At 38.4% G+C, this 27,619-nt stretch overlaps 2 protein-coding genes across 2 annotated transcripts in view; both read right to left on the bottom strand.

The window, feature by feature from the left end:
* Positions 1-2,579: 2,579 nt before the first annotated feature.
* cnpy3 (canopy FGF signaling regulator 3) lies at positions 2,580-8,768 on the bottom strand. Its single transcript, XM_077205227.1, has 6 exons — positions 8,552-8,768; positions 7,781-7,907; positions 7,553-7,649; positions 7,159-7,281; positions 4,855-4,972; positions 2,580-4,110 (listed from the first exon to the last, which is right to left on the bottom strand). The coding sequence occupies exons 1-6, from the start codon at positions 8,649-8,651 to the stop codon at positions 3,845-3,847; spliced, it is 831 nt and encodes a 276-aa protein (XP_077061342.1). The 5' UTR covers positions 8,652-8,768; the 3' UTR covers positions 2,580-3,844.
* Positions 8,769-9,761: 993 nt separating this feature from the next.
* Positions 9,762-27,619, bottom strand: part of trpc5a (transient receptor potential cation channel, subfamily C, member 5a) — a 73,068-nt gene continuing 55,210 nt past the window's right edge. Inside the window, exons 5-11 of the mRNA XM_077205223.1 lie at positions 25,145-25,284; positions 22,936-23,258; positions 18,589-18,784; positions 17,469-17,681; positions 14,547-14,588; positions 14,242-14,331; positions 9,762-13,019 (exon numbers count right to left, since the gene is read on the bottom strand). Coding sequence (XP_077061338.1) covers positions 12,138-13,019; positions 14,242-14,331; positions 14,547-14,588; positions 17,469-17,681; positions 18,589-18,784; positions 22,936-23,258; positions 25,145-25,284 — 1,886 coding nt within the window. The 3' untranslated portion in view covers positions 9,762-12,137. The remainder of the gene's footprint in view (positions 13,020-14,241; positions 14,332-14,546; positions 14,589-17,468; positions 17,682-18,588; positions 18,785-22,935; positions 23,259-25,144; positions 25,285-27,619) is intronic.

Here is a 27,619-nt window from a genome sequence, read left to right as displayed (position 1 = left end):
AATGGTTTTAATAGGGGCACTGGAAGAATCATTCATAAAACGCATTAAAATTTAGTTTACAAAGACGTGAAACTCACCGAGTAGTCTGGGGTGTTCACTGATATGCTCACACAAAAATCTTTGCAAAAGATGCTTTCCAACAGGTTTTATCGTAGTTTTTGTCCAACCCCATTGACTTGTATTGGATGTTCTGTGAGGTACGGTATTACTCCGCCGCCGGAGATGGAAATGTGCTTGTTTGTAATCTTTCTGTAGTTATGCAGTCGCGGTATCGTAGGCTACGCTATCCAAACATTGGCAAAGGTGCATTATCGCCACCAACTGGGCTGGAGTGTCTATTATTCAAGCTCTCAGTGGAAGAATGTCTGGTTGTGAGGCGTTTGGAAAAATAGGTCCACAGTTTTACAACGAATGGTAAAACACCTGTTGGAAAGCATCTTGTGCAGCGATTTTTGTGTGAGCATATCAGTGAACACCCCAGACCACTCGGTGAGTTTCACGTCTTTGTAAACTAAAGTTTAATGCGTTTTATGAATGATTGTTCCAGTGCCCCTATGAAACCATTGTGGAGGTGAGGGGGTGCTAACACAGAAACCGAAAATTCTCGGGACTGCAGCATTTGTCCAAATTTCAATCTCAACCGTTCTATTTCATCAGAAACGATCTTAAAACAGGGCTTTAAGTGTAAAATACCGAACTTGTCCTTTAACGTGAAAAAGCTTAATGTGGCTTAAGGTCGGAAAACAACGATCAATGATCACCAAATTTCTCATGGCCATATATTGTCATGAACACTTAAGCCTGTCAAAAAAACTAAACCGAAATCCAACGATTCTAGAAGTTATCTCACATTAACGTTTTCTTCTTCGTTGGGGCCTATGGCAAGGTTTAATTGACCTAAACAATGATCACCAAATTTCTCTCTCATATTGCTCCTCATAACCACTGAAAACTGTCATAAAATCGAAACCAAAGTCCAATTATTATGGACGTTATCTGACATTAAGCATTTCTGCTTCATTAGAGCCAATTTAACCACTATATATATATATATATATATATATATATAGCTATATATAATACCATTAAAAAAAATTATCCATTAATAATATACTAAATTAATCCCATCTTTTTTAATTAATATCCTACATAATTACTTTCCACACCCATATTATTGACAATTAATAATCTTCACTCCACCAACAGGGTTAAAAAAACAGGCCCAATTCTTTCAAATTAAATGTTAATTAACATGGGTAAACTGGTAACCATATACGTTATTTCACTGACTAAAAAAAAGGCCCACAGAAGAGATATTCATATTCTTGCTCACACATACTGTCTCTGGTGTAATATACCAATGTAAAAGATCAATATTTCAATTCCAGACTGCATTTTTATTCTCAGAGATTAGAGAACAATCAAATACTCGATTTTCTCCATCTGCCGAAGGAAGAATCTCCCGGCCTTACTGATAGCAAAATGAAAAGGTTTTAGCCTGGGTGCAAGATGTTTGTTTTTGTGAATTATTCATTGAGATGTGTTTGTGCAAGTGAATAGCCATTTTCTCCAATACTGAAGGGCAAATAATACAGATTGCTCAAACATAACAGAAGAGGAATTTGACATTGAGAAGTGGAAATGCGGACAAAGCCTTCAGGGTCACTTACTGATAAACAGTCCTCGTGACAAACGGAGCGACACTGAAGCTTGTTTATTAAACAACAATTCTTACTTCTGTCTTAGGAGCTTTGATAGATTTGTAGGATGTTGATTGTACAAATTTTTAAGAAAAGATCACCGGTAATATCAAATAATTTCCGTTTCTGTTGTTTCGATATTGTGACACAACCTATCCGAGTTAAAAGGCTTCTCGAACAAGAACAAATATTTTCTATTGATTTTGTTAATATGAAATAGATGGGATTGTTGTGTTTTGACAGGTTGTGACAGACACAAACACGTTGGGTTTCTGTGTTTTGTGGGGACTTTCCATAGACAAAGGATTTTTATACTGTACAAACTGTATGCACAAACACAACCCTCACAGAACACTTTCTGCATTTTTACATTTTCAAGAAAACAAAATTTGGAGACATAATGTTCCTCATGGGGGAGACATGTTTTCTGCAGGTTGGAGTAATGGAGAAAGGTGACTTCCTAGAACAGAAACTGACCTGACAGACAGCTTTCGCAACCAATGATAAAGACCTTTTGGCACGCCCATAAGTCCAATCTGCAGATACCCACACTTGGTGAAAAAAAGTCTGAACTAGGTCAAAAACTGTTAGTACGATACTTGTGAGGACATTTGGTCCCCATAAAGTCGTAGGGAATACCATGATCTCTCTTCTCACACACACACTGAATGCGAACCTAAATAGTTATGTTACAAAAAACCACAAAGAGACTATTCAGAATAATGTAGTAACATTACCACATTCACATAAAACTATAACAGAAAGGATTTGTTTTCTTGGCGTTACCACCCCCTTGTGGTAAAGGCTGCAAAACAACTGCTTAAAACACATTTTCTTAGGACATATTTAAAAATAATAATAATTCAACCCAACAGTTGCTTGTTGTTGGTTTCTTTTTTATTTATCAGTCATCTACAACTCGAAAGCATCAGCTAATGAGCTGGTCCCAAGAAACACAAACCGGCACATGTTCCTCCCATTACAACATTTGCATATCCAGTTCAATCTCAGGTCAACAACTTTCATACACACTCCACATCACACTCCAAACAACACTAATCTCAATAGACATACAAACACCTGCAGGAGCTCTCACACACACGCATACATACAGCTTTTGGAAATAGCCTGATATATAAACAGTTGAAGTAAACAATACCATACAGAAAAGTATTGAGGAAAAATTTAAGTCAAACATTCCCTGTAAGTGACATCACATACATAAACACTGCAAACACAAAAACAAATATGGACAGATCAATCAAAAATGGTACAACCATATTTTGATTTTAAAAAAGAAGGAAAGAAAAGGTCCATAGTTTCTCAGGGTTATATCTGCATTACTGAAATGAGAGATGTGGGAAATTTAGAGGTGCCAAGTTCAGACTTTTCCATCAAAAAAATAAAATGAAATTTTGGGGAGAAAAATACATCACATTTTATGAACATGTCAAATCACAAAAAAAAAAAAAAAAAAACATTTGTTGCATCACATAAAATGTTTTCATAAAAATATTATCCTATACAAAAAAAGGGTAAAATTTAACATTTTGTACCACCTAATCATATTAATACTGAAAAAAGATCCAATAATGTATTTTCTTATTTAGAATCTATGAGGGATCTACAATGATGAAAATTAATGGCAAGTAAAAGTAACAGTGGTTAAAAGACTAAATTTATAACCTATAACCTAAACTACATTTTAGGAAAGAAACATGAGTGAGAGAAATAGAAATGAGAACCATGAGCATGATTTCCAGAATCCATTCCAAGAGCTTGCCAGCTTCATTGATTCAAAACACTTCCTGAAAGGACAATTTTAGCATGTTATCAATGTCACCAACATGTACCAGCATGAGAACAAGCACAAGCAAACGTTTAAATCCAAGCTCTGATTTGATTGGTCTACAGTAGCTGCCATTTTTGGATCTGAAATGGCGTTTGATTTTAGCATTTTCCTGTTCATGTAACATTCAAGTGACATGTTCTGTCTGATCTAGAAAGAGGACCTCAATATTACCTCCTTCTCATGGACTTAAAACTCAACGTACATCTTGGTGTATCAGTTGTAATTTTAGATGTCAAGGGGTTAAGCATCAGAAAACAAACAAACAAACAAACAAAAAATGCAAAGGACTATATCAGAGTTCAGTTTTCTCCTGATTAAGAGGAACTTTCTTCTGAATCTCCTCCTCATCTGAGGTGTATCCAGCTTCTTCGGTTTTCCGCTTTTTGGTGTTGTGAAGCTTGGACTTTTCCTTCTTCTTCTTCTTCTTCACCTTCTTTTCCTTTTTCTGCCCATCCTCACTGTCTTTACCCTTCTTCTTTTTGCCCTTCTTTTTCTTCTTGTCCTCTGCGATAGCTGCCGTGTCTCCCTTTCTCCCAGCCCAGGTCTCTTTAAGACAGTCTGCAGAGAGAGTCAGAGGCACGTGTTTGCAGGCAGTCAGTATAAAGATCGGAACTGTGCACTGTTATTAGCAACAAGTGATCAAATCAGAGCTTCATGTTCGGGAAGTGATGTCTTTTTCTGGCAGATCTATATTGGTTGCTATAGCAATGCCAAATTAATCATTAATGTTCTATAACAGGAAGCAACAAGCTGGTGATATGAAGACAGACAGCTAATAATTTGTATTCCTACTACAACTATATAAATGACGATTAAAAGGGATAGTCTAACCAAAAATGAAAATTCTGTCACAATTTACTCATCCAAAGAAGATCCTGCTCATCCAACTCATGTTGTTCCGAAGAAGACATTTTGAAGAATGTTGGTAACCACCAAACAGTTTTTTTCCCATTGACTTCCATTGTATGCACAAAAAAATACAATGAAAGTCGATGGGAACCAAAACTGTTTGGTTACCAACATTCTTCAAAATATTTTGTTCATGTTCGTGTTTTAAAGCCTTGTCCATTTAGTTGTACAAACAGGCGCACAGGACACCAGCTGAAGCTGCTATATGCTTTAGAGTACATAATTTACTATTTCTCCTCCTGTGGCCTTGAGTAACTCTCTGATTCTTCCCAGAAACAACAGCTTTTAAAACCGGTGCCGATAAAGGAGATCAAGAGTTTTAGTCAGGAAGAAGTCATAATATTATGTCTATAATATTATGATGAAGTAAAACAGCTGTTAGTTTCACATTACCAGTGTCTTGTCCTTTCAGCACATGTTTTTCACATAGGTAAGTGGTGAGATCTTCCTCCTGGCTGCCTTTATACCAGTCTTCAATGACTTCTTCATACTGCTCTACCATCACATCACACTGAGGGAGGAAAACACACATCTCTTACTGGGGTCTCTCATTTACCTGGACATATACTGCAAACATGTATTTACACAGACTGTTTTATACACTTAACCACTAATATAATAACATAACACAAAATACAATAATATATGCATACAAACAATCCGAAGACATCAGAAATATATACAATTAACGTTTTTTTAATCTTTTTTAATCAATTTGTTTATCTTAGGAGAAAAGAACAGCATACCCGTTTTATAAAGGACATGTAAAATAAAGGTTTTATAAAGGTTGCATAGCAGTATTATAAATAGAAATGTATATAAACATACATAAATACATACCGTATATATACACCTGCGTACACAGTTTTTAATAACACATTAACCATAACGCGTTGTTCATTATAAACGTGGGATTATGAATTATATTGAGAACGTCGTAACGTTACCTAGATAATGTGCCGAAAACAAACTGGGGAGGGGGGAGGTCTTACATGCGCTTCATTAGGCACACACGCACATTTGCACACACACGCAAGGTCTCTCGTGTTCCTTATTACACCCAAGAACAGAACACCACAATCGCTCAGACGCCATTCTGCTCCAGTGTATCAACAATGGCAGACTACGCTGACAGCTCGCTCAGGGCGGGTCTGTGTTGAATCGCTGCTGTCAGTTATCAATCGTGGGAGGGGCATCCGATCTAGTGACATCACAAGATCGAACGGCTCAATTTGAGGCAGGGGAAAACATATAAGGAGATTAAAACAAAAACACTGGATGGATTTTAATCATTATGATGGTTGTGTACAGGCACTGCCAACACACATTTCAGTACAATCAACTTGTAAAAGTGCATGTACCATTATATGACCCCTTTAAAGCTGCTGTAGGTAACTTTTGTAAAAAAATATTTTTTACATATTTTATAAAACCGTCATTATGTCCTGACAGTAGAATATGAGAGATAATCTGTGAAAAAAATCAAGCTCCTCTGGATCCTCCCAGTGGTCCTATTGCCATTTGCAGAAATACACCGCTCCCGGTCAGAAACAACCAATCAGAGCCAGGAGGAATGTCTTAGCAGTGTCAATCACGCTCGTGTACGTGCTGATCACGCCCCTCTCTTGGACAGCGCGAGCGTGTAACGTCGTTCAAACTCAAGATTGCCGGTGTGCTGCAGCTGTGCTAATGGCGGAGAAACAACCTAAACTTACAAATTCTCGAGTGGCACCTGCTCATAAAACAAAGAGGTAAAAGGAAAAAGACCGATGACGATAAACAAGCGAAAAAGAAAGAATTAGACAGAGCCCATTGACTCGGTGTCAAAACTTTAGCCGCATAACATGTAGAAAAAATGTCACGCACTGTGGTAAGCAACTATTGAAACCTGCTAATTCACTGGCTTGTCATGTTGCTGAAATAATGTACTAGCAAACCTTATCTAGGATTACATATCGCTAGAATAATCTAACGTTAGTTACCTCTATATTAACGTTATCTTACTAGCTATTTATAACTTATAGAAAGAGTGCAACGTTACATGTATTGCAAAATACATAATGATTTGAGGACCAAGTTTGTAGTCAAAGTATGGGCAGGCCATAGTCAATGTAAAGCTTATTGTTGATGTTTCGTCCCTATTAGTGAATGTGCCATAACTGTTTATCCGCCCTCATCGGTGGCCCTGCGCGTTCACGGCAGGCTCCGCTGTGGGGGAGGAGCTGTGGAGGGAGGTCTGTAGCGCAGCAGAGAGCAAGGAGGCTGGACCTGTAAGTTTTACTTCTTCAAATTTTCAGGCCAAGTCAACGTTTTCTCAAAACTCCCTACTGCAGCTTTAAGATAATTGTTATTGGTGCTCAAGAAACATTTCTAATTATTATCAATGTTGAAAACAGTTGTGCTGCTTAAAACTTTTGTGGAAACTGATACATTTTTCAGGATTGTTTGATGAATATAAAGTTAAAAATAACAGCATTTATTTAAAATAGAAACTTTGTTACTTTATAAATGTCTTTATTGTCACTTTAAGATTAATTTAATTCAACCTTTCTGAATAAAAGTATTCATAAAAATAAAATAAAAAATTTGTACAGTAATGTACTTACTGTATTTATAAAAAAAATAAAAAAAAGATTTTCAGCATGAATCACATCACTGACAACCCTAATTATTACAATCTCTCAGACACTCGCACACCTGTTTTTTGAGGTCAGCCACTTCTGCACTGGTCTCATTCCACAGTTCAAAGGGAATGTCCATGACCACCTTCACGCCTTTATTAACCAGGTTATGTAAGGTAGAGAATGTCTCAGACATGCCCTGAGCAGAGAAAGAGAAATGATCAGATCTCACTGGCTATAATACAGTTTGACACATGACACATCACAGAATAGATATTACAGTAAAATAATTCACAATCTCAACATCAATTACTGTACATCCCTCCATTTACTAGATTATCAGTTAAAGAAACCTTTTGACACTACATTTATGGCATTCATGATATGAAATGTGATTATCTTTGGCACTGCCTAAGTGGTTATTGTGGTGCAAAAACATAAAGGTGGTAGAAGAGCATGTAGTAGCCGACCTTTGCGAAGCGATTGCTGCCATCTCTCTCTTTGTGTAGATTGTACTGCATAATCCTTGAGCAAACGTTCTCCATTACCTCTATGAAACGAATATCACTGAAAAGCAAAAGACAGCAATAGATGTTGCTCAACTCACACACTGCATCTAAATACAGAATGCACATGTCCACTAGACCAGATGCCTCATTATTTAGCTTAAGATCATGGTTTGCATTAAAAACACTTACGATTTGACATATTTGATTGGCGGTGCACCTTTATCATCCAGGAAACGGTAGTTGGTTTCAATCACTTCTTTTGTTTTGCCAGTCTCTTCAAATGCAGACTTCATCTCAATACTCACAAATTTGCACACTATACAAACATACAGACCATATTCAGATTTAGAAGACCGAAGAGGAACAGAAAGCTGCTGTGTCTCAAAACCTAGTGCACTGCCTATATAGACTGCACTTTTGGTCATTATAGGCCCATTCAAACGTTCCAGGCAGTCTAGGTAGGCAGCACACTAGGTTTTGAGACACTAAGTAAGCTCCATTGAAAAGGGGAATATGCTGCTTAATACAAATACAATACTTTGTATTTATAATGTATTTATTTATCATAGTTATTAGAATTCATTAATCATTAGAATTGTTTCGTACAATATATTATTCCACATAATAAGACAGGTAAAATAAATAATGTTGGAATATCAATTAGTTCAATGTTCGGACCGTTTTTAGAAATTTAAATGATTCAAGTGATCTTTTTCGATTTAAAGCTTTTATGACACAAAACACTAAGTAGACTGCTATTGATATACATATTGATATACATGATGCACCTGAAATGAGTCTGAAAAGGATCTTAGACATCTTGTATTATGTAAAATATGTGTGTGCGATTGCATTAAAGCATGATTTTATCAAGCATTGAAAATTGGTGTTGAAATGCACAAAATATCATGATGTATTTCAAATCAAAATACTGATTAATTATAAATGAGGACAGTTTACCTTCACATTTATCTGGCAGATGCACCCACTCATCGTCCCCGCTTTTTTTAGCAGCTGCGGCACTTACGAGAAATAACACGACGCAGGTAAAAACATTCATTTTTGTTAGTGGGAAATATTTACAATGAGAAATACTAAAATACCGGACATGCTTATTTAACTAGCCGCTATTTCCACTGAAGCTTTCACTTCCGCTGTGGCAGGTTGACGCAGACACTGAGCGGAGTGGACCAATCACGGAGGCCGAAGTGGCATGAGCTAGCCAATGAATAATGTAGGCGGGATCAACGATATATATTTTTGCATAAGAGATGTTTATAACAGAATGTCTTGACGTATTTTTAACAGTAAGTTAATTTAAAGAAATTTAAATATCTTAAATTTGGTAGAAACTCCTTTTAAGCAGGTCAGGTTCTAGAACAATACAACTAAACAAATCAAATCTAAATTAAACTAACAGAGTATTTATGCAATGGGTGTACGCAACCACTAGAGGGCAACGCACTCCACATAATTAGATTTTCAACAGGAACGAAAAATTGCACTCATAAATTAGTATGTCATGTGTTTGCAGTGTTTACAAATCTTACCCCTGCCAAAGACCCATAGGAACATTTTCTCTGTCATTTACAAGTGTCCCTCATTTGCAGAGGATGTCAGCTTCGTTTTTCCTGTTCCACCTACAAAGTTCATGGAAATACTAATATATGTGTACTAATAAATGTTCTCATTTAAGTGCATTGTTTATTTGCCTTTATACAATATATATTTTTAGGATTGTTTTGGGTGACCACTTGATGTCTAACGCAATTGTCCTGCATTAAATAATTTTACATGCATACATTTTTATATGACATGCATGTTGCACCTGCAAAGTCCAGCTTGATTTAACACCTTGAAACACAATCAAGTCAATACTACACTTCTCACCTCAGTGACTGAATGTGCTGATTAATAAAGGTAATTAAAATGCAAGGCAAAAGTCATCACATTTATCTGAATTTGCAGTGCCAATTTGACACAACTACTGTACTGTGGTGTTTGCATGGATCCCTCAGGAAAGCATTGCATATTTGCATAGTATATGTACTTGTTTTGTTAATACCAAAACTCTGTTCTCAATTTACTGTACATCTTAGAGCCAGGAAAAAGCAGAGCACATATCAACATTTATATCTTGTCAGGAAATAGCAAGAAACCAAAAACATCACCAGGGTTATTTAGCTTTATTGAATCTGCATATTCGGCATTCCCTTGAGTTCAGTTTCTGGCTGTCAGAACTACTATTTATCTTCATCGTATGTTCACACATTTCCAAGGAAAAGTAGAAACTTGTAAGAATCAAACAAGAGTAGCATGTATTTCATTCAAGTGTTTACATAAGCATTTACAGCGCCTTGGCAAAAGTATTCAGGCCTTGACCAATTCTGTCATGTTACTGGATTACACAGTCCCACATTGCAGTTGTGCCCATTTCAAAGCACTGAAACAAAATTCTCAAAATGTGACATTGTTTTGTTACATTTAATCCCTACATTGCAATATTTTGGAACCTTTTTACAGCTATGACAGCATCACTCAGAAATGTTTAAATAGCGTAATTGTAAGACACTCCCCTTTTTGTTGAATTTATATATATTTCATACCATTAAATATCATATCATCAAATACACTGCAAACTGCAAATTTTTTGATAATTTCTGCCCCAGACCCAACTTTTATTCCTATTTTCCAACATAAACAATGACAAATTAAAATAACTTCTAAATACAAGTATGTCTAATGTCATATTTATAACTCAGCAAAGTATCAGAGCTGGTTAAATGACTGAATATTTTTGCAAGGCACTGTATATGGTTCATCAGCATTCATCATCGCAGACCAGGGGGATGTCTTATTCGATGCATCTCCCCCATACCTGATTATAATAATATACTAATTAATATTCACATACAGTAAAAAGTAAGCAGTCAAAGAAAAGAAAAAAACAGCTCCAAAAACAATATAATAGTATAATCTATAAATAATATCTGTCTATACTAAAACAGTCTTGAAATTAAATCATTTGTACATGCTATTCAAAATACAAAAATAAGATTTCAGTCATGTTAGATTCTAGCATAACTTCAGCCCTCCGGGTGCATAACACAAGTAACGTCACACTATGATGTGCACGTATCATAGCACTAAAGTGAGAAACCTTCATCGGGTGAGTGCCAGCGGCTCACTGATCAGTTACTGAGAAAAAAACTATTCAAACCTGTTCCACCAAGAGCATCATGTCCTTAAACGTTCACTGTAAGTCCATATCAGATGTGTTTCTTGCTCAAGTACACTTTCCAATGAGAACTTTCTATGAAAATTAAACAAATTATCTGACAATGCTAGTGCACATTGCTGATATAGTGTATTGACTGGTGTGGTTTAGGGTTTACGTCAACATGAAATGGCACACGCAAACAATTTTTCTTATGTAATGTGACATTTTTGAGTGAAATAGGATATTCAATATAAAAATGTAGTGTGGGACTCAAGTCCACCATTCCCAAAAGTATCCCATTAGTAACGCTTTGTAAATCAATCAATTATGTGATGTTATTCGCGTAAATTTATTTCAATTTTAACTTTAACCAACATTAAATTGATGCACTAATTGATGCAAAAAGATGTTAGAACATCTAATTCATAGCCTGCACAGTCTACGCGACATCAACCAAAAAGACAAGTCGTTTTAGTGGCGGAGCAGGTTATTACATTTTGATTTATAATATTTGTATCTTTGGAATAACATGTATTGATGCACAATACAACCAGAAAAATTGATTAAGAAAATAAATTGTCAATTTTGATTTCAAGTTGACTTTTAGGTTCACCCAAAATCTTAAACCTCATGTTGAGTTCTGGTCATTTTGACCTGGAGAGGATTTTCTTTTCCCAAAAATGTTAGTTAATGTTATCGCGTTAGAATAAAACTTACTGATTTCACTCACACAGTGTATAACTACTTCCCAATTTTTTGGGAAAAATGGTTGTACTTTTTTGGGAGATTTTCCCCAACCTTGTTACACTTGTGGTATTACACTTGTACAAAATGGAACAAAGCCACACTTGTGGTGTTCCCGGTCAAAAATGACCGGCATACAAAAAATAGCTTATAAATCTCTCGTTATGCTATATTATCACCAAATATTGGATTCAATCTTTTTCTCAACTTGATTTCTTTCAATTAGGACAGGTTTTCCATTTATTTTTGAAACTGACTGATTTTTTGGGTGAACTATCCCTTTAATGATATGATGCAATGAAGACACAAAAATGAGTCCTGGTTCAAAAATGAGTTTGTCTGTTTTGCTGATAATGGCCTTTTCTGTCCCTTTCTGAATCTCGGTCATCCGTCATTTTATTTACTCACCGCATCTGTCTTGCAAATGACTTTCGATTTGGTTAAATCTCAGAGAGAAATGAAAAATATTGCAGCAGCAAACAAAAGAACAAACAAGAATCGGTTGTTGTTAAGGTAATAGTTATTGATATCATCACTGATTATTGTTATTATCAAAGTGCTGTACAGTATAGACTAGCAATACTATAGCTGTGTGGTCACCGAATCGTCCTGTTCCGTTACCCAGCGGGACGAGTCTGGCGTTCGTCCGCCGCTGGGCCCGAGCAATCCCTGAAACACGTCCTCGTTTGAGTCCAGGAGGCGGGAGCTGGAGGCGGAGAAACTGGAAGCACAGTGAAGGGAAGAAGGTGGAGACAGAGGTCCTAATGTCAGTAAAACATCCCTCCCGTTAGCTCTCTGTCTGGTTGACATTGCAACACTATCGCCCTCATTTAAAGCGGCCACGTCCACCTGATTAAGGTTGGTCTCGCTGCGGGTGACCGGATCATCGCCTCTGGTGAAGCCCAAGTCCTGCCAGGCCCCCGGCGGGTGAAGCAATCCGTCTGAGATAGTGTATGTTGCAGCAGTGACGCCTGCGGCCTGCGGGATGTGGCTGCCCATGCGTGAGAACAGCAGCCCGAGCCGTCTGAAGGAGTTCTTCTTGGAACTAGAGAAGCGTGAAAAGCGCCTCCAAGTCCGTGAAAGTGCAGGTCTTGCTGGAGCCACCGAGGACAGAGAAGAGGAGGGCGAGGGATTCTTCCTCAGTCCGTTGATCTTTGGTTTACCTTCCCTGTACGCAGACGATGCTGCCGCTGTCGTCGCCGTCGTGGAGGGCTCCATTCCGGAGATGGAGCGGAAAAGGGCGGAGACTCCGTACGACGGATCTGAAGGCGTAATGGTTTTGAAAGAGACGCCTTTGGCCCCGATGCTGCTCCCGTCGCTGTGGTAACAGGCATCGCCATCGTCGCTGGCCTCGTCTCGAAGCGTGGCCTCGCTGCTCGAGGAATAGTTCCGCCGGGGCGGCTTTCGGTTGCCGAGAAGGTCCAAAACTTCGTAGCGAAAGCTGGATATGTCCTGTTTCAGCTCCTACAGCAGAGTATTACAGAATTACATGATGCATTCGGAAAAATATCCTTGTTTTAGCACAACAGAATCCAAGATTCTAATATGATGCGTGACAAAAGTAAATCACTACTGTCAGAACATATTCAATGTAACTATTCTGATGAACTGTTTTTAGGAACCAGATTTCACCGTGGGTTGAGGAAGAAAACTAAAATTAAGGCATGGAGTGATTGATTTATGGCTTAATGTGCAAATTATCATTGTAAAAAAAACATCTGTGAAATTTATGGGGGAAAAAACAGCAGCTGTGGTTGCCAGACCTTGGTAAAAAATAAATGGTAGCAACATTTTAAGTTTTACAGATTGAACTTAAATTTACTGTAAAAAATACGTATTTCATTAACTGATATAATGTTAATGGTAACACTTTAATTTGAGGAACACATATTAACCATTAACTATGACTTTTGCCTCAGTAAATTCCTAATTTACTGCTAAATTAACAGTTAGTAAGGTAGTTGTTGTAGTTGTTAAGTTTAGGTATTAGGTATGATTAAGGGATGTAGAATATGGTCATGCAGAATAAGGCATTAATATGTGCTTTATAAGTACTAATAAACAGCCAATTTGATATGCAAGCTAATAAGCAAAGAGTTAATAGTGAGAATTGATCCCCAAACTAAAGTGTGACCATGTTAATATACAAAAGTACTAAAATCTGTCTTGTACCTTTATAATATACTGACAACCACCTTAGAAATAGAGAAAGCCACATGATGAATCAAAGTAGCGTTTCCACAAGCTGAGGTAAATACTAATTTCCAAAAAAAAATTTAGCAAAAAATTTACTGTAAAATTATATGATTTGTCCTTTTAGATTATAGTTTATCACTGTATATTGTAAGGAAAGTACCATTACTGAACAGATTTTTTTACTTTTAAAATAGTGATCATAATATATATTTCACGTTTTTTCAAGTTTTTATCAAGTGTGCTAGTGTAGTGTTAGTGTAACACGTGTGCGCTAGTGTACCAAAAATGTTTGTTACATGATAATTAGTAACAAAAAATGTAACAACTGTGAATATAGATAATAATAATTAAATACAAAAGAATATGCCCAGATTTTCTAGAAACACTGGAGCATTTGAAGAATGATTATTTGTGACCTTTTTTTGGTAGTGAGCATCCATTTTCTAAAGTCTATGCAAGATTAATAGAAAGCAGTCAGTTTCAGAAGCACCTTAAAATTCTCCTCTGTCAGCCCTTCGTTTGTCTTAGCGTTGCGGATCATGGACGCCACGTACCTCTTCACTAGACTACGGATGACCTCCTGAGGGATTGAAGGAGAAGAAGAGAAAGCAAGCAATCAGAACTCCCTAATCTTGTTAATCTGGAAATGTACAGCTGTATTGTTGGTGTGACATTGCAAGGAAAAAGAGAGACGGGAAAAACAAAGCCAGAGGCGAAGTGATGTAATGCAATTACATGCACAATGCTGTTTTCTTGCATATGTGTGTAATTGCAGAGCTTTATCTGCTGGCATACCTGATAATGCTGATTCTGTATCAGCCTGTCAGCATGCTTTTCCTAAAAGGAGAAACAAATATTCACACTGTAATTATAGGGTAACTGAGCTCATTGACTAATCAAATACACGCCACTTATTTATTTGCTTGTTGGATAATTAGTCAATTAAACTTCACTCATTTGATTAAAAATAATCTGAAATATTATTCATGTGATGCAAAGCATTACTCCAGTCTTCAGTGTCACATGATTCTTCAGAAATCATTCTAATATGCCTATTTGATACTCAAGAAACATTTCTGATTATTATCAATGTTGAAAACAGTTTTACTGTTCATGTTCATGAAAGCTCACAAGAACAGCATTTATTTGAAATAGAAATCTTTTGGGTTACACTTTATTTTAAGGTGTCTTTGTTACACTGTAATTATACATTTAAGTACTGAGTAATATTGAGCAACTACATATCTAAGGTTTAGGGTTAATAGCATGTAATTATGCATAATTTAGTAACTGCATGTAACATAACTATGACACTGTAAAATAAAGTGTTACTCCAAACTTTTAAACAGTAGTGTACTGACGGTGATGATAAAAATGAAAGTTTGACACTTGTTGTATCTGTTGACATTCAGGCTGCTGCATATTTTTACAAAAAAAGTTGGATAGTAAAAAGACAGTAACTATGGAAACAAAAAAATATCAACACTATTACATCAACACTTTCCTTTCACATCCACAATGAGGGAATTCATCAAAATTTTCAAATTCTATTTAAATGTAAATTCTCATGTGCAGCCCTACAATGCATTTGCACTTTATCGAGATGTATTTATCCAGCAGATGCTTTTTCAATTGGATATTCGCACACTCTGAAGACAAGGGAAAAATGTGATGCACATGCAAAAGGCATTCTGATATTGCAGTATGAGCTGTAAAAGATCTTTAATATTCTTATCAGATATTGCAGGAGAGCTGCTCTCCTCTTAGCTCTACATGTAGGCAGCTTTATATAATGATCAAGGTTTGATCCCAGCACAGCAATGCCGGCAAACATGTGGGAGAGAGTTTTGAGTGAGTGTGCTTCGGTTGTGTGTGTGTGTGTGTGTGTGTGTGTGTGTGTGTGCGTGCGTGCGTGCGTGTAATTTTGATTTGTAATAAAAGTGCATCAGGTGGAACAAGAGAGGTTATATTCGAAACAGAAATGACGAAAGTCCCGGGAGTTTCGAGGGAAGTTGCATGGCAACACAGGAGGTTAAGGGGAGGGGGGCTGACAAGCTGATTGTGATGTCAAAAAAAGGCAAAGTTCTGTCTCATGAATATTAATTAGGTCATGCTGACGTTGCTAGGTAACCTTCCTGCCTATCTAACTTAATTAATATTCATGCACCAAGCCTTTGCCATAGTAGCCCTAATAAATGGGTATTTCAGATAAAATGCAGCTGACCTGCAATGTGACATGCTAAAAACTATGTTAAACCGCATGTTGCTAATTCTTTTATAAGAATTATCCAAGCTGTTTTCTTTTTCATATTAATTGATAGACTACATATAATAATTGCACTTTTAAAAATGTACAATGCAAGACCATTTAAATAGTACTACTAAAGACAAGAAGTAATGGTGACCAACTTTCAGTTAAAATATACACTACCTAGACTACAATATTTTTATCCAGCAAGGATGGAAAAAATTGAGCAAAAAGTGACAGAAAAGACATTTAAAATGTTACAAAAGATTTATATCTTTCTATTGATCAAAGAATTACGGAAAAAAATGATAACGGTTTCCACAAAAATATTAAGCTGATTTCAACATTGATAATTATCATAAATGTTTCTTGAGCAGCAAATCAACGTAAATTATTTCTGAAGGTTCATGTGACACTGAAGACTGATGCTGAAAATTCAGCGTTGCATCACAGGAATAAATTACATTTTAGAATACAGTAGAAAACAGTTATTTTAAATTCTAATAATATTTAACTGTTTTACTATATTTTTGATCAAATAAATGCGGCCTTGGTGAGCAGAAGAGACTTCTTCGTCTTACTGACCCCAAACTTTTGAACGGTAGTGTATACTGTACTTTCCCTTAAAATAAATGTATTTTTGAACCTATTGTCTTAATGTTAATAGAAAAAGAAAGCAACCCAATGAGTGTCTGTATATGTGCACTGCAGATATGTTTGAGGTGTAAGGTGTTGTAGACATACAACACTGACATCACTGACTTAATCGGAAGATCAAGGTTTGAAACAGAGTATTTGATCTGATGTTGATTTGAATGTGCTAGATTTTTCAAGTTGTTGTCTTTCTTAAAGTCAAAGGTTTTTACATGTACACTATTTCTTTCACCCAGTGATACCTGGTAATGCATGATGATACCAGTCTAAATACAATTACTGCAGCCCACTTTGTGTCAAAAAAACAATAGTTCAAAAGCAATAAAAATGTAAATGAGCTGTTTTAGCATTCAACATGCTGATATATGTGTGTGGCTGTGCTGTTAGTCACTGTAATGGGTAATCAGTTATACAATGAGCCGGCTGCATTGTGCTTAAAGTGTCATTTAAACCAGAACCACTTGATCAGATTAAGATGAAAGTGAAAGTGACACGTGATGGCCAAGTATGGTAACCCATACTTGGAATTTGACCTCTGCATTTAACCCATCCAAGTAAGTGCACACACATTAGGAGCAGAATAGTGAGCAGTGAACACACACACACTGCAAACGTGGATACACACACCCGGAGCGGCGCCCGGGGAGCGATTGGGGGTTAGGTGCCTTGCTCAAGGACACCTCAGTCATATTCCTGCCGGTACTGGAATCGAACCAGCAACCTTTGGGTCACCAGTCCAACTCTGTTACCATTAGGCCATGACTGAAATGAAATCACAGAGAGAATGTTCAAATTAATGCAGGGTTTTTCTTTACCGTAAACTCCTTCAGATTCTCATGTTTATGGGGGTTTTCTTCAGGTGGAGCAGTCTCCGACCCGCAGAGCCGCCCATGTATCCACAGACACAGGTACCAGAAGGACTTAGGACTGGGGACTATATTGAACGGTGGAGGCAGCGTCCCACCCTCATCAAAGTAACTCATCCACAGCTTGGTCCGAGCAAACTTCCATTCGATGTCAGCATGGTCCTGAGGCACAGTAACAAAAGAATTAATAATAAGAAGAACTGAATCATAGTAATCAACTATATATTCTACCAATGCATCTAGTACTGTGGTTCTCAACCAGGGGGCCTCAGCAAACTTCCAAGGAGGTCGCAAGATGAATTAAAAGTATTTAAATGAATAAATTATTATTAATATATTCAAATAATTTCACTTAATAACTATTGTTTTAATTGAAGAATATACAGTTCTGCAATCACAAAATCAATCATGGTTAACAAATATATCAGTACTCCCAGTTTCTTTTCTTCAAAACATTTTAAAACAACAGCTTTGTCATAATCATGGCAGACATACTGGAAATATTGTATAGGGGCTTTGAATATTGTGTTGGACAGGGGGGGACCACTGATATAGTATATAGTAAAACCAAACAATATTTATATTACACCGTATGTTATATTAAAAAAAATATTTTTTATTTTTTTTAAATCCGAGAATGGATTAAACTGATCAAAAGTGACAATAAGGAAATTTATACGGTTACAAAAGATTTCTATTTCAAATACATGTTTCTTTTGAACTTTCTATGCATCAAAGGATCAAATCAACATATTAGAATGAGGGATCATGTGACACTGACTAGACTAATTCAGATTTGCCATAACATGAATAAATTGCATTTTAAAATATATTGAAGTGGAAAGCAGTGTAATAATATTTCAAAATATTATTTTATTATTTTTGATCAAATAAATGCAGCCTTAGTGAGAAGAAGCACAACATATGAGAAGAAACCAACCTATAAACCATACCATCAATTTTTAAATGGCAGTGAACACCTATTGAAAAGACTACATCTCTCGTATTCGATCCTCGGATGCTGAAACTGTATATTTCTGGCCTTTGGATTATTGTACTCAGAACTCACAGCGATCAGCTGGTAGGAGTTGTTCATCATAGCGATGAGCATGTTGAGGAGAACCACCAGTGAGATGACGTTATAGGTGCCGAACATGGTGGCTCCAACAAACTCAGTAAACTCGTGCCGAGCCTTCACATTGGTTACATAAAGATTCAAGAGGCCAAATATTGACCAGAACAGAGACTGAAGTGTCTCAAATAACCTGAAAGATTAAGGGGAAAAAGGCAAGAAAGAAAGAAACATGATTAGGAATATTGTGCAACATCATCACAGATGCATTAAGTATGGGCCAGAGAAGATCACAAAGCTCCAGGGGTAAACAGTTCATTAGGAAATAATGTGAAAGTTATTAATGTGTGTGAATGACTGTGAATGTGAGAGATTATGACTTGGAGAGATGGGGGCAATTGTAACAATTCACCCCCACCCCCCATAAAAAAAACCCAATAAAATGTGAAATTATGTTCCCATATTCTAAGTATGTTAGTAAATATAAATATAATGTGCTTACAATGCATAAAAAATATGCTTACAACGCTTATGCCTACAAATATATATATATATATATGCCCTCAAATAAGCTGATGCTTACATAAATATATATATATATATATATATATATAGGCTACGGAGCGCTATAGACTACGCTGCGCTATAGACTACGCGTTGGTTTTCATTTATACTTCTGCGTTGTTGTCCGCGTTGACGCGCAATTACACATGCAGAGGGAGCATGTGAAACGCGAGGGAGGGGTTCTAGGAGACCAATCACTGCGCTTGCGTCCGCGTAGAATTGACGCGTTGTTGCATTTTTGGAGAGGTGCATGTCAGGGTACGCCGAAGGGTATGCGCGCTACGCACAGCCTACGACGTAGCTACGGCGTGAGTTCGACGCAGAAGTATAAATTGGGCTTTAGGGTGAAAGGAATAGTGATTTTTCCCCCCATTGCATTAAATATTCAACATCGTCAGCATTCATCAAAGTTTTGGCAGAGATAAATACCATATGGTTTCCAGAAAATAGGGAAAAGGAGTTGAACAGAACAGAAATGACATAGCACTGTGGATCGTGCATGGGAGCAGGTATTAAACTGTGTGTGATAGCATTTGATGGGAGAAACTTCAGTGGCACAGACATATAAAAGAAACACAAAAAGGCTAAAAGCTGAGAACGAAAAGTGCAGCATCCGGGATAGGTGGGGAACAAATATTTTATTGTTTGTAACAGACTTCTCGCTGCATTTAATTCCCAACAGCAGTGGCTGCCCTGACTCATTCTGTGCCCATGGCCCAAAAACAAACAAACAATAAAAATAATAACACGTGATAGTTTGTAGTATATTCTTCCCAGGTAAATGGTGCAAATGTAAAAGAAACCAGGACTTGACGAGCAAGGCCTTCTTCTATTGAACCAAGGTCAGTTCAGACGCTCATGTGCCCATTGTAGGGGCTTTCGGCTGTGGACAGGGGTCATCATAGCGACCTGGAGCAACACACTAGGCTTCCCATTTCAGAAATGCTATGACCCAGTCGTCTGACCATAAAAAATTTGATCTTGTCAAAGTAGTTGCTCAAATCTTTATTCATCCTACATACAAAATACAGTATATATGTATATACACACAGTATATGTGAAGAGGCAAGTGACCTCCGCAGGGCATCGCTAGGCTATATCTGTGTGAATAGTTGTGACTTTTTTGATCAAATGGGCCAAATTTAGAAGGCTGTATCCATGTTATATTTTGGCCACAAAATTAAAAAAATAAAGCGTGTCCAGCACCTAAACCACATGACTGCCGTGCCAGACCTGCCGTGGCAGAGCTCTAATGGAAGCACACAGGTTTGCCTCAAGCACCTCACTGACTTGTCAGAGATAGTGACATAACCGCTGGCAGCCCACTAGAGCCAGCAGCTCTGCACATCCTGTGCCGGTTCAGCCGACATTTGGCATTTCAAGCTTTCCAATTCAAAGGCCAAAATAATGGAAGTGGAAGACATGAATATTTTTTTAGTGTACTGTGAGTAAGACATGTCCTCAGAAATCTTTTTTGCTGATATGCACTGCAAAATAATAATAATAATAATAATAATAATAATAATATCAAAACAAAAACTAAAATATCAATTTTAATATCAAAACATCCATAAAAACCAGATACATTTACTTGAGAAGCAAAACATTGTAATTATTAAAAATAAATGCTGAATAAATGTAAAATTTAATTTTCAATTATTTGAGAATACTTGAATCAAGTTCATTTTTCTTACCCTATTGGGACATTGTTCTTTTTCCCCAATATGGTCTCAGATTAAAAATGCTAATAGTGCAAGTTTTACTGGGAAAGCAGACAAAATACCGATTAATAAAAACGTGTCTCTTTGAAAGGCTCAAGCCTTATGGGATGTCAAAGACTTTAATCTGTGAAGGGGAGTCTTTGTGAGTGAACCTCAGAAAACACCACAGGAAGCCTGAAGGAGCTTGTGCTGCTTCAGATGTGATGTGAGTTGAGGGATTTGATATCTCGGTGTGGTAATGCCACATACAGCTCATATGCAGCTGCAGGCAAAAAAAACAAAAAAAACAAAAACAGAGTTCTGATGGAAATGCAGGAAAATCCCAGGACGTTTCAACAACATGCTTAGATATTTTATGTTTCAGGTGTTTATGTTTCACAGAGCATCTGCAGTTTTCTGAGAGACACAGCACAGATTTATCTTCTTCTTTCTCAACGCTTGCTCTCAAATATTCATGAGGTGATTCTTGAATTTATTGTGTTATTGTGCAGTGGTGGATGATTGTGCAGTTATCGATGTATCATTGATCAACAAATCACTGGAAAAGCAAGAGGTCTTGATGAATATTCAGAAGGAGCATCAGCATTGACTGAGCCTGACATGGAGCAGCCGTGCAGGGAAGGATGGATGTATGTGATAAACAATCAGTGTTGAGCAAGATTCCTTCAAACAACAGTCAAGGTACCATTTTGACTACATAGTGCTAATAAAATGTAGTTAACTACATTGAAGCTATATGGGGGCCAATAGATTGCTGCAGGATGACATATTTTTGTACTTGTGGTTTCATTGTCCTGAAGTCAATGGATTTTTTGAATGGATTTTTGGTTAAATGCGTGAAATAAAGTCTGACAAACCCTCAAATAAGGTCTGTTTTTAACATATGCTCAAGATATTTTTATCCTATGGCATAAAATACATCAATAATACCTCCTTGTGATTTTTAAAAAGCTTTTACTAGTCATGAAGAAAGCAGTTTTTAACAAATAACTAAATGGGATCAACCCTATCTGAGGGTTGTCCACCACTGAAAATATCATTAAAACCACAGTGCGTATTATTATACTTAAAATAATTTTGTAAGTAGTAAAACAATACAAATGCAAATTGAGCAAAAATAAGTTTTAAGTTTAGAAAGATTTTGAGTCCCCCCTCCCTTGCTTCACAGTGCTTTGGTCCACTGCCTGCTTTCCCCCTTTATAGTGTTGTAAAGTCTGCGGTTTTCCCGCAAAATTGGGCTACGTTTACACTGGTTCAAGTGTTGAAACGTGCTGAAGAGACCCCAGTAACGTGATATGTACCTCCCAGAATGTGATTTTTACCAGAGAAACCCTGCCAAAAACCTTTTTTTTTTCCACCCCCGGATTTTACCCCCCGGAACGCGATTGGGATAAGTAGACTGTCAAGGCTATTTTATGCACTTTAAACATCGGATGAAGTGATTCTTTTCTCTTTAACACAGATGATGCTGAGTCATTAATAAATTAGTCATGACAAAAAAATGATGATATCCAATGTATTTTTCCACGAGTCCTCTATGCTAGCGATTATAATGGCGATAAGTCTATGTTTGAACTGATATTAGGCTAATATTGTAGATATTTGTGTTGGGTTTTGCTCAATATGATGTTAAGTGGCAGATCAGTGGGCTTGCTGCAGTTGAAGAAAATACTATATATGTGGAGGACGCAAATAATTAAATAATTGTAAGGCTTTTCTCTGTGTACACATATCCTTACAAGTACAATTTTGGCTGTATTATTTGTGTCCCTTTTAAAAAATTGCTCTAGAGAACTTTTGTTTATTGTCCCCCTAACAGTTAGATGAAAATTACGCTAATGCTACCAATACCCTAATCAGAGTATTTTTTTCACATTTTTTACTGCATCTTTTTTTTACTGCAGGGACAATTATTAATCTGTGACTGTTTTTTTACTGATTCAAACAAACTGATTCACTAAAGAACTAAAAGAACAAAATAACACAACAAACGGATGACAAAGGGAGGGTTAAAGAAATATGAAGATGCTATCCCGGTCATAAAAGCTGATAAACTCACGTAGAGAATGCATTGTTCTGTTTCTCGCAGCGGATCCCCTTGCAGTGGTTGGGTTCGTCTGCTGCCTCTGTCTCATAGTAGAAGTAAAGCTGGTTGAGTCCATTGGCAAAGGCCAGCAGCACAAGACAGTAGATGAAGAGGAACTTCAGGATGTCCAGCAACATACGACCCAGAGAAATCTGCAGTGGGCCCAGATGAGAGTTGGCTGTGAAGAGGGAGATGAGCCGAAGCGAGCTGAAGATGTTAGCAATGGCAAATAAAGCCTCAGCGATCAGGGTCGGATGCCACATCTCCCATTCCTCTCGTGGACGAGAACTGTTATACTGGAGAGAACATAAAAACATTCAGAAATATTGCTACTTATTTCATGATTTAGTTTCAGCGTTAGAAGGGATTCTAGCTACACAAACATGATGGAAAAGTACTGCAAGAATGCATGTTACATACACTGCCTTTCAAAAGTTTAGGGTTGGTTAGATTTTTGAAAGAGGTCTCTTATGCTCACCAAGTCTGCATTTATTTTATCAAAAATATGGTAAAAACAGCTTCCTATTTTAATAACTAATGTTTTTAAATGTAATTTATTCCTGTGAGGACAAAGCTGTATTTTCAGCATCATTACTCCAGTCTTCAGTGAGATATGATCCTTCAGAAATCATTCTAATATGCTGATTTGGACCTCAAGAAACATTTATATTATTATCAGTATGGAAAATGATTGCCCTGCTTAATATTTTTTGAACAGTAGTGTATGTACAATGGGACCATCCTTACAATTGGTTGGCCAAGAGTGTCCATATTTGTGTAGAGTCCATTTTTAGCCTTATTTTCATACTGTAACACCCACAGTCCAACATAGCAGGTGCTAAATGCATTGGTATAGCGCTGCATCATGCATATTTAAATTCATTGCCAAGTCACTGCCATTTGTTTCTGGGCAAATAAGCCTCCTTTTTATGCAAATGTGGCTCAATGGATCGAATTCACAAACATGAACGGATTGGCTTATTTGCCTGATGCAGTTAACGCTGCGCTATGACCACCTGCAGAAGCTGACAGTAATTGTATTTAAAAAGTATGTTTGTGTACATTTTCTAGTGATCGTGGCAGCAGTAATTCATCAAAATGATCAAAAGATGGAGAGCAAAAGTCGTGCTGTGTAGTCGAGCAATATTTAGCCATTTAAAAGAGCCTAGATTGCAATGGTGAAGAACTGCAAAGAAAAAAAAATTAAATGCAAATTGCAATCAGCACTAATTTTGTGGGCGTGTTTGCACCATTACCTGATTTGCATAATTCCTTGAGTTAATCAGGTGCTGTAACAATACAGACAACAGATGCAAATGACACAACACTATCAACAGGTTTAAATCATTAATGAATTCCCTCTAGAATGTTTTTAAATAAAAAAAGGAAAAATTTGACATTTTTAATGCAGCAACTACTGATCCATTAGTTTTTGTTTTTGTATTGTTTTTCCAGGCAGTTGAGTCAACGGGTTCTTGCACATTTCCTGAGCTTTTGCCTTGCACAACTTGAGGGTGGAACAAGACGGCTTCTTCCCTCTGCACCATCCTTCAATTCCATGTTTCAGTGGGCATGGCTTTTGAGTGCAAGGCATGACCGAGCTCTTCTTGCTTTAAATTCTGCTCTCTACTGGGACTAAGACCACAATATTAACTGACTCATAAATTCCCCCTCTATTCCCATGTTTTGAAATCATACTATAATAGGATAATACATGTAGTCAGGAACATTCACACAAACATTTATAGCTTTAAATGCATTTCTTGAAAACATGTAAAAATGCAAAACATAAATTATATGGCTTGGACCATTGGATTTCTCATCTCACAAATGTACACACACACACACACACACACACACACACACACACACACACACACACACACACACACACACACACACACACACACACACACACACACACACACACACACACACACACACACACACACACACACACACACACACACACACACACACTCTCTCACACACACACACACACACACACACACACATGCTGTAAGGGACTTGTGTGGGCTGAAACCCTTCCATGCAGGGTGACTAACACAGCTGCAGATGGTCATGGAGTCTGGAGTGTGTCTGTGTCCATGTGCTCGCGTACATTCGAGTATGAGCGAAGATGACTGAACCAAGAGCAACAATAATTAAGGGAGGAGCTCACCTTGACATAAGCAACGATCTTTAAAGAAATAGTGGCCAAATATAGAGAATTCATAGCAAAGTCCATCAGGTTCCACCAGTCATGGACGTACTCATTAAAACCTCCGTCCCACATCTCCTTAATCTCAGCCCATATGAAGCCTATGTGCAAAACAAAAACATATAGGAATAAACTTGGTATGCAATATATCAGTTATTGAAAAATACTTTATTTGATCATATCGGTTGATATAACTGGATATATATTGGATAATATTGCATTAATAATTGTGCATGCTCATTTCCCCTATATTTACATTTAAATTAAAAAACGGTTAAACTTTATTTCGATTGTCCAGTTTAGACCTACAAACGTCTCGGTTACATATGGTAACCCTCGTTCCCTGAAGGAGGGAACGGATACGTACATCGTGACCGACGAATAGGAATCTTGCTAGAGAGGCCACTTCAGTTTTTTGCTGAGGAGCCAAGCCTGATAAGCTGGCCACCCCGGTGGGCAGCAGCAGATGTGATGAAGGGACGTACGTCTCCATTCCCTCCTTCAGGGAACGGGGGTTTCCATATGTAACCGAGACGTTCCCTATCAGTCGGTCACTCTGGCATACGTTGTGACTGATGAATAGGAATCCCTACCAAAGCGCCACAGCTGCTGCACCCCATTCAGCGCCCTGTGCAAGCCTCTACCCCTTCTTGCCTGGAAGGACGATAGGAGAGGGCTTACACAGAGTGTATCTGTCACTGTTGTTCGTTGATACCCCATACAGTGAGATTATTGGATAACACTGGGAAAGCATGCCCTTTCTGTTAGGAAGGAGAACGCTGTGGAAGCCACTTTCTTCGAAGGAGTTATGTGCGGAAAACAATGGTGGGGATGGCACAGTGGATAAGACACATGCCTTTGGTCTGAGAGACCCGGGTTCGAATCCACTGTGAGACACCAATGTGTCCCTGAGCAAGACACTTAGCCCTTAGTTGCTCCAGAGGCGTGCGACCTCTGAAATATAGCAATTGTAAGTCGCTTTGGATAAAAGCGTCAGCTAAATGAATAAATGTAAATGTGAAATACTGGGTGACTTAGCCCAAGGGAAGGATACGGGCTTCCCTTAGGAGCAGGCGTGGAGAAAATTTACACATGTGTGATCCCCGTAGGGTCACACATATGGGACCCAGCCTAGACCCAGTTCAGAAGGATTCAGCGGATAAAGGCCTGGTGCCGGACGCTCCGCCATGTCCGGGCCGAGGGTGTTGGAGGACTCAGGTTTTTCCTCTGGAGCAATAAGGGTGCACAGTAGGGTGCAGCAAGCCGACAGAGCTGGACCTCTCAGTGCCTCTACTCGTTTAGGGTGAGAACACGGGAGGAGACTGGCTCTACACGTAGGCTATAAAATCTAGCGAATGTGTTAGGTGTCGCCCAGCCCGCAGCTCTGCAGATATCTGTTAGCGAAGAGCCATGTGCCAGCACCCGGACAAAGAGCTGGTCTGAGGTCCTGAGACTTTGAGTTCTTTCCATGTACAGACGTAGAGCGTGAACGAGACAGAGCAAAGCCAGGGCTGGGTCTGCCTCCTCCAGGGGCAGCGCTTGCAGGTTCACTACCTTGTACCTGAAGGGAGTGGTAGGAACCTTGGGCACATAGCCAGGCCGGGGTCCCAGTACAACGTGGTTCTCACCCGGCCCGAACTCTAGGCACGATTCATCGACCGAAAATGTCTGCAGGTCCCCTACTCTCTTGACAGAGGCCAGTGCAACCAGCAGCAGAGTCTTCATGGAGAGAAGATTTAAGTCTGCTGATTGCAAAGGCTCAAAGGGAGGATCCTGAAATGCTCGAAGCACCAGGGAAAGGTCCCAAGAGGGTATGGAGGGGGGTAGAGAAGGATTTAATCCCACGGTGGAGGATTCCACACAAGCCCGATCCTGCTGACGGCCCAGGAAAGCATGGCCATCATCTCCCGGTCCAACTCGGGTACCGCTGGCACACCCGAAGGAGGCAGGGCGTCGAGTCGTCGTCCGCAGAGAGGTCTGACCCACCCTCCGATGCACCGATCGACATCTGATCGTCCCGGGGAGCACCAAAGGAAACGACTGGTACACAGCTTGAGGATGGTCCAGCACGTTCCGTTGGTACCTCAACTGGCTGCGGAGCGTAAGAGGGATGAAGGTTCCTATGGGGTTGGTACCCCCAAGGAAGCACGCTCACTGAAATCCTCAGGTCTCCCGTGTCACGGCCCGAAGCAACCCTCTGGGGAGGGTTGGATCGAGGCAGAGGCACGGGGACTCCGCCCCTTTGCAGGAACGAGAGTCTCGACCGCAGCTCCGCAATGGTCATCTTCCCACAATGGGTGCATGACTCATCCACAAAAGTTGTCTCGTCGTGTTCGAGGCCCAGACACACGAAGCAGTGATCGTGACCATCCCGCGATCCCAGGTAATGACCGCATCCAGAAACACACAGATAGAAAGTAATCTTGAAAATACGCG

The sequence above is a fragment of the Siphateles boraxobius genome, unplaced genomic scaffold, assembly GCF_051911475.1.
Source record: "Siphateles boraxobius isolate OS27281-9 unplaced genomic scaffold, OSU_SipBor_1 53, whole genome shotgun sequence".
In the NCBI taxonomy this organism is placed as follows: Eukaryota; Metazoa; Chordata; class Actinopteri; order Cypriniformes; family Leuciscidae; genus Siphateles; species Siphateles boraxobius.
The sequence above is the reverse complement of the archived record's forward strand: the minus strand, read 5'-3'. Positions and strand labels throughout refer to the sequence as shown.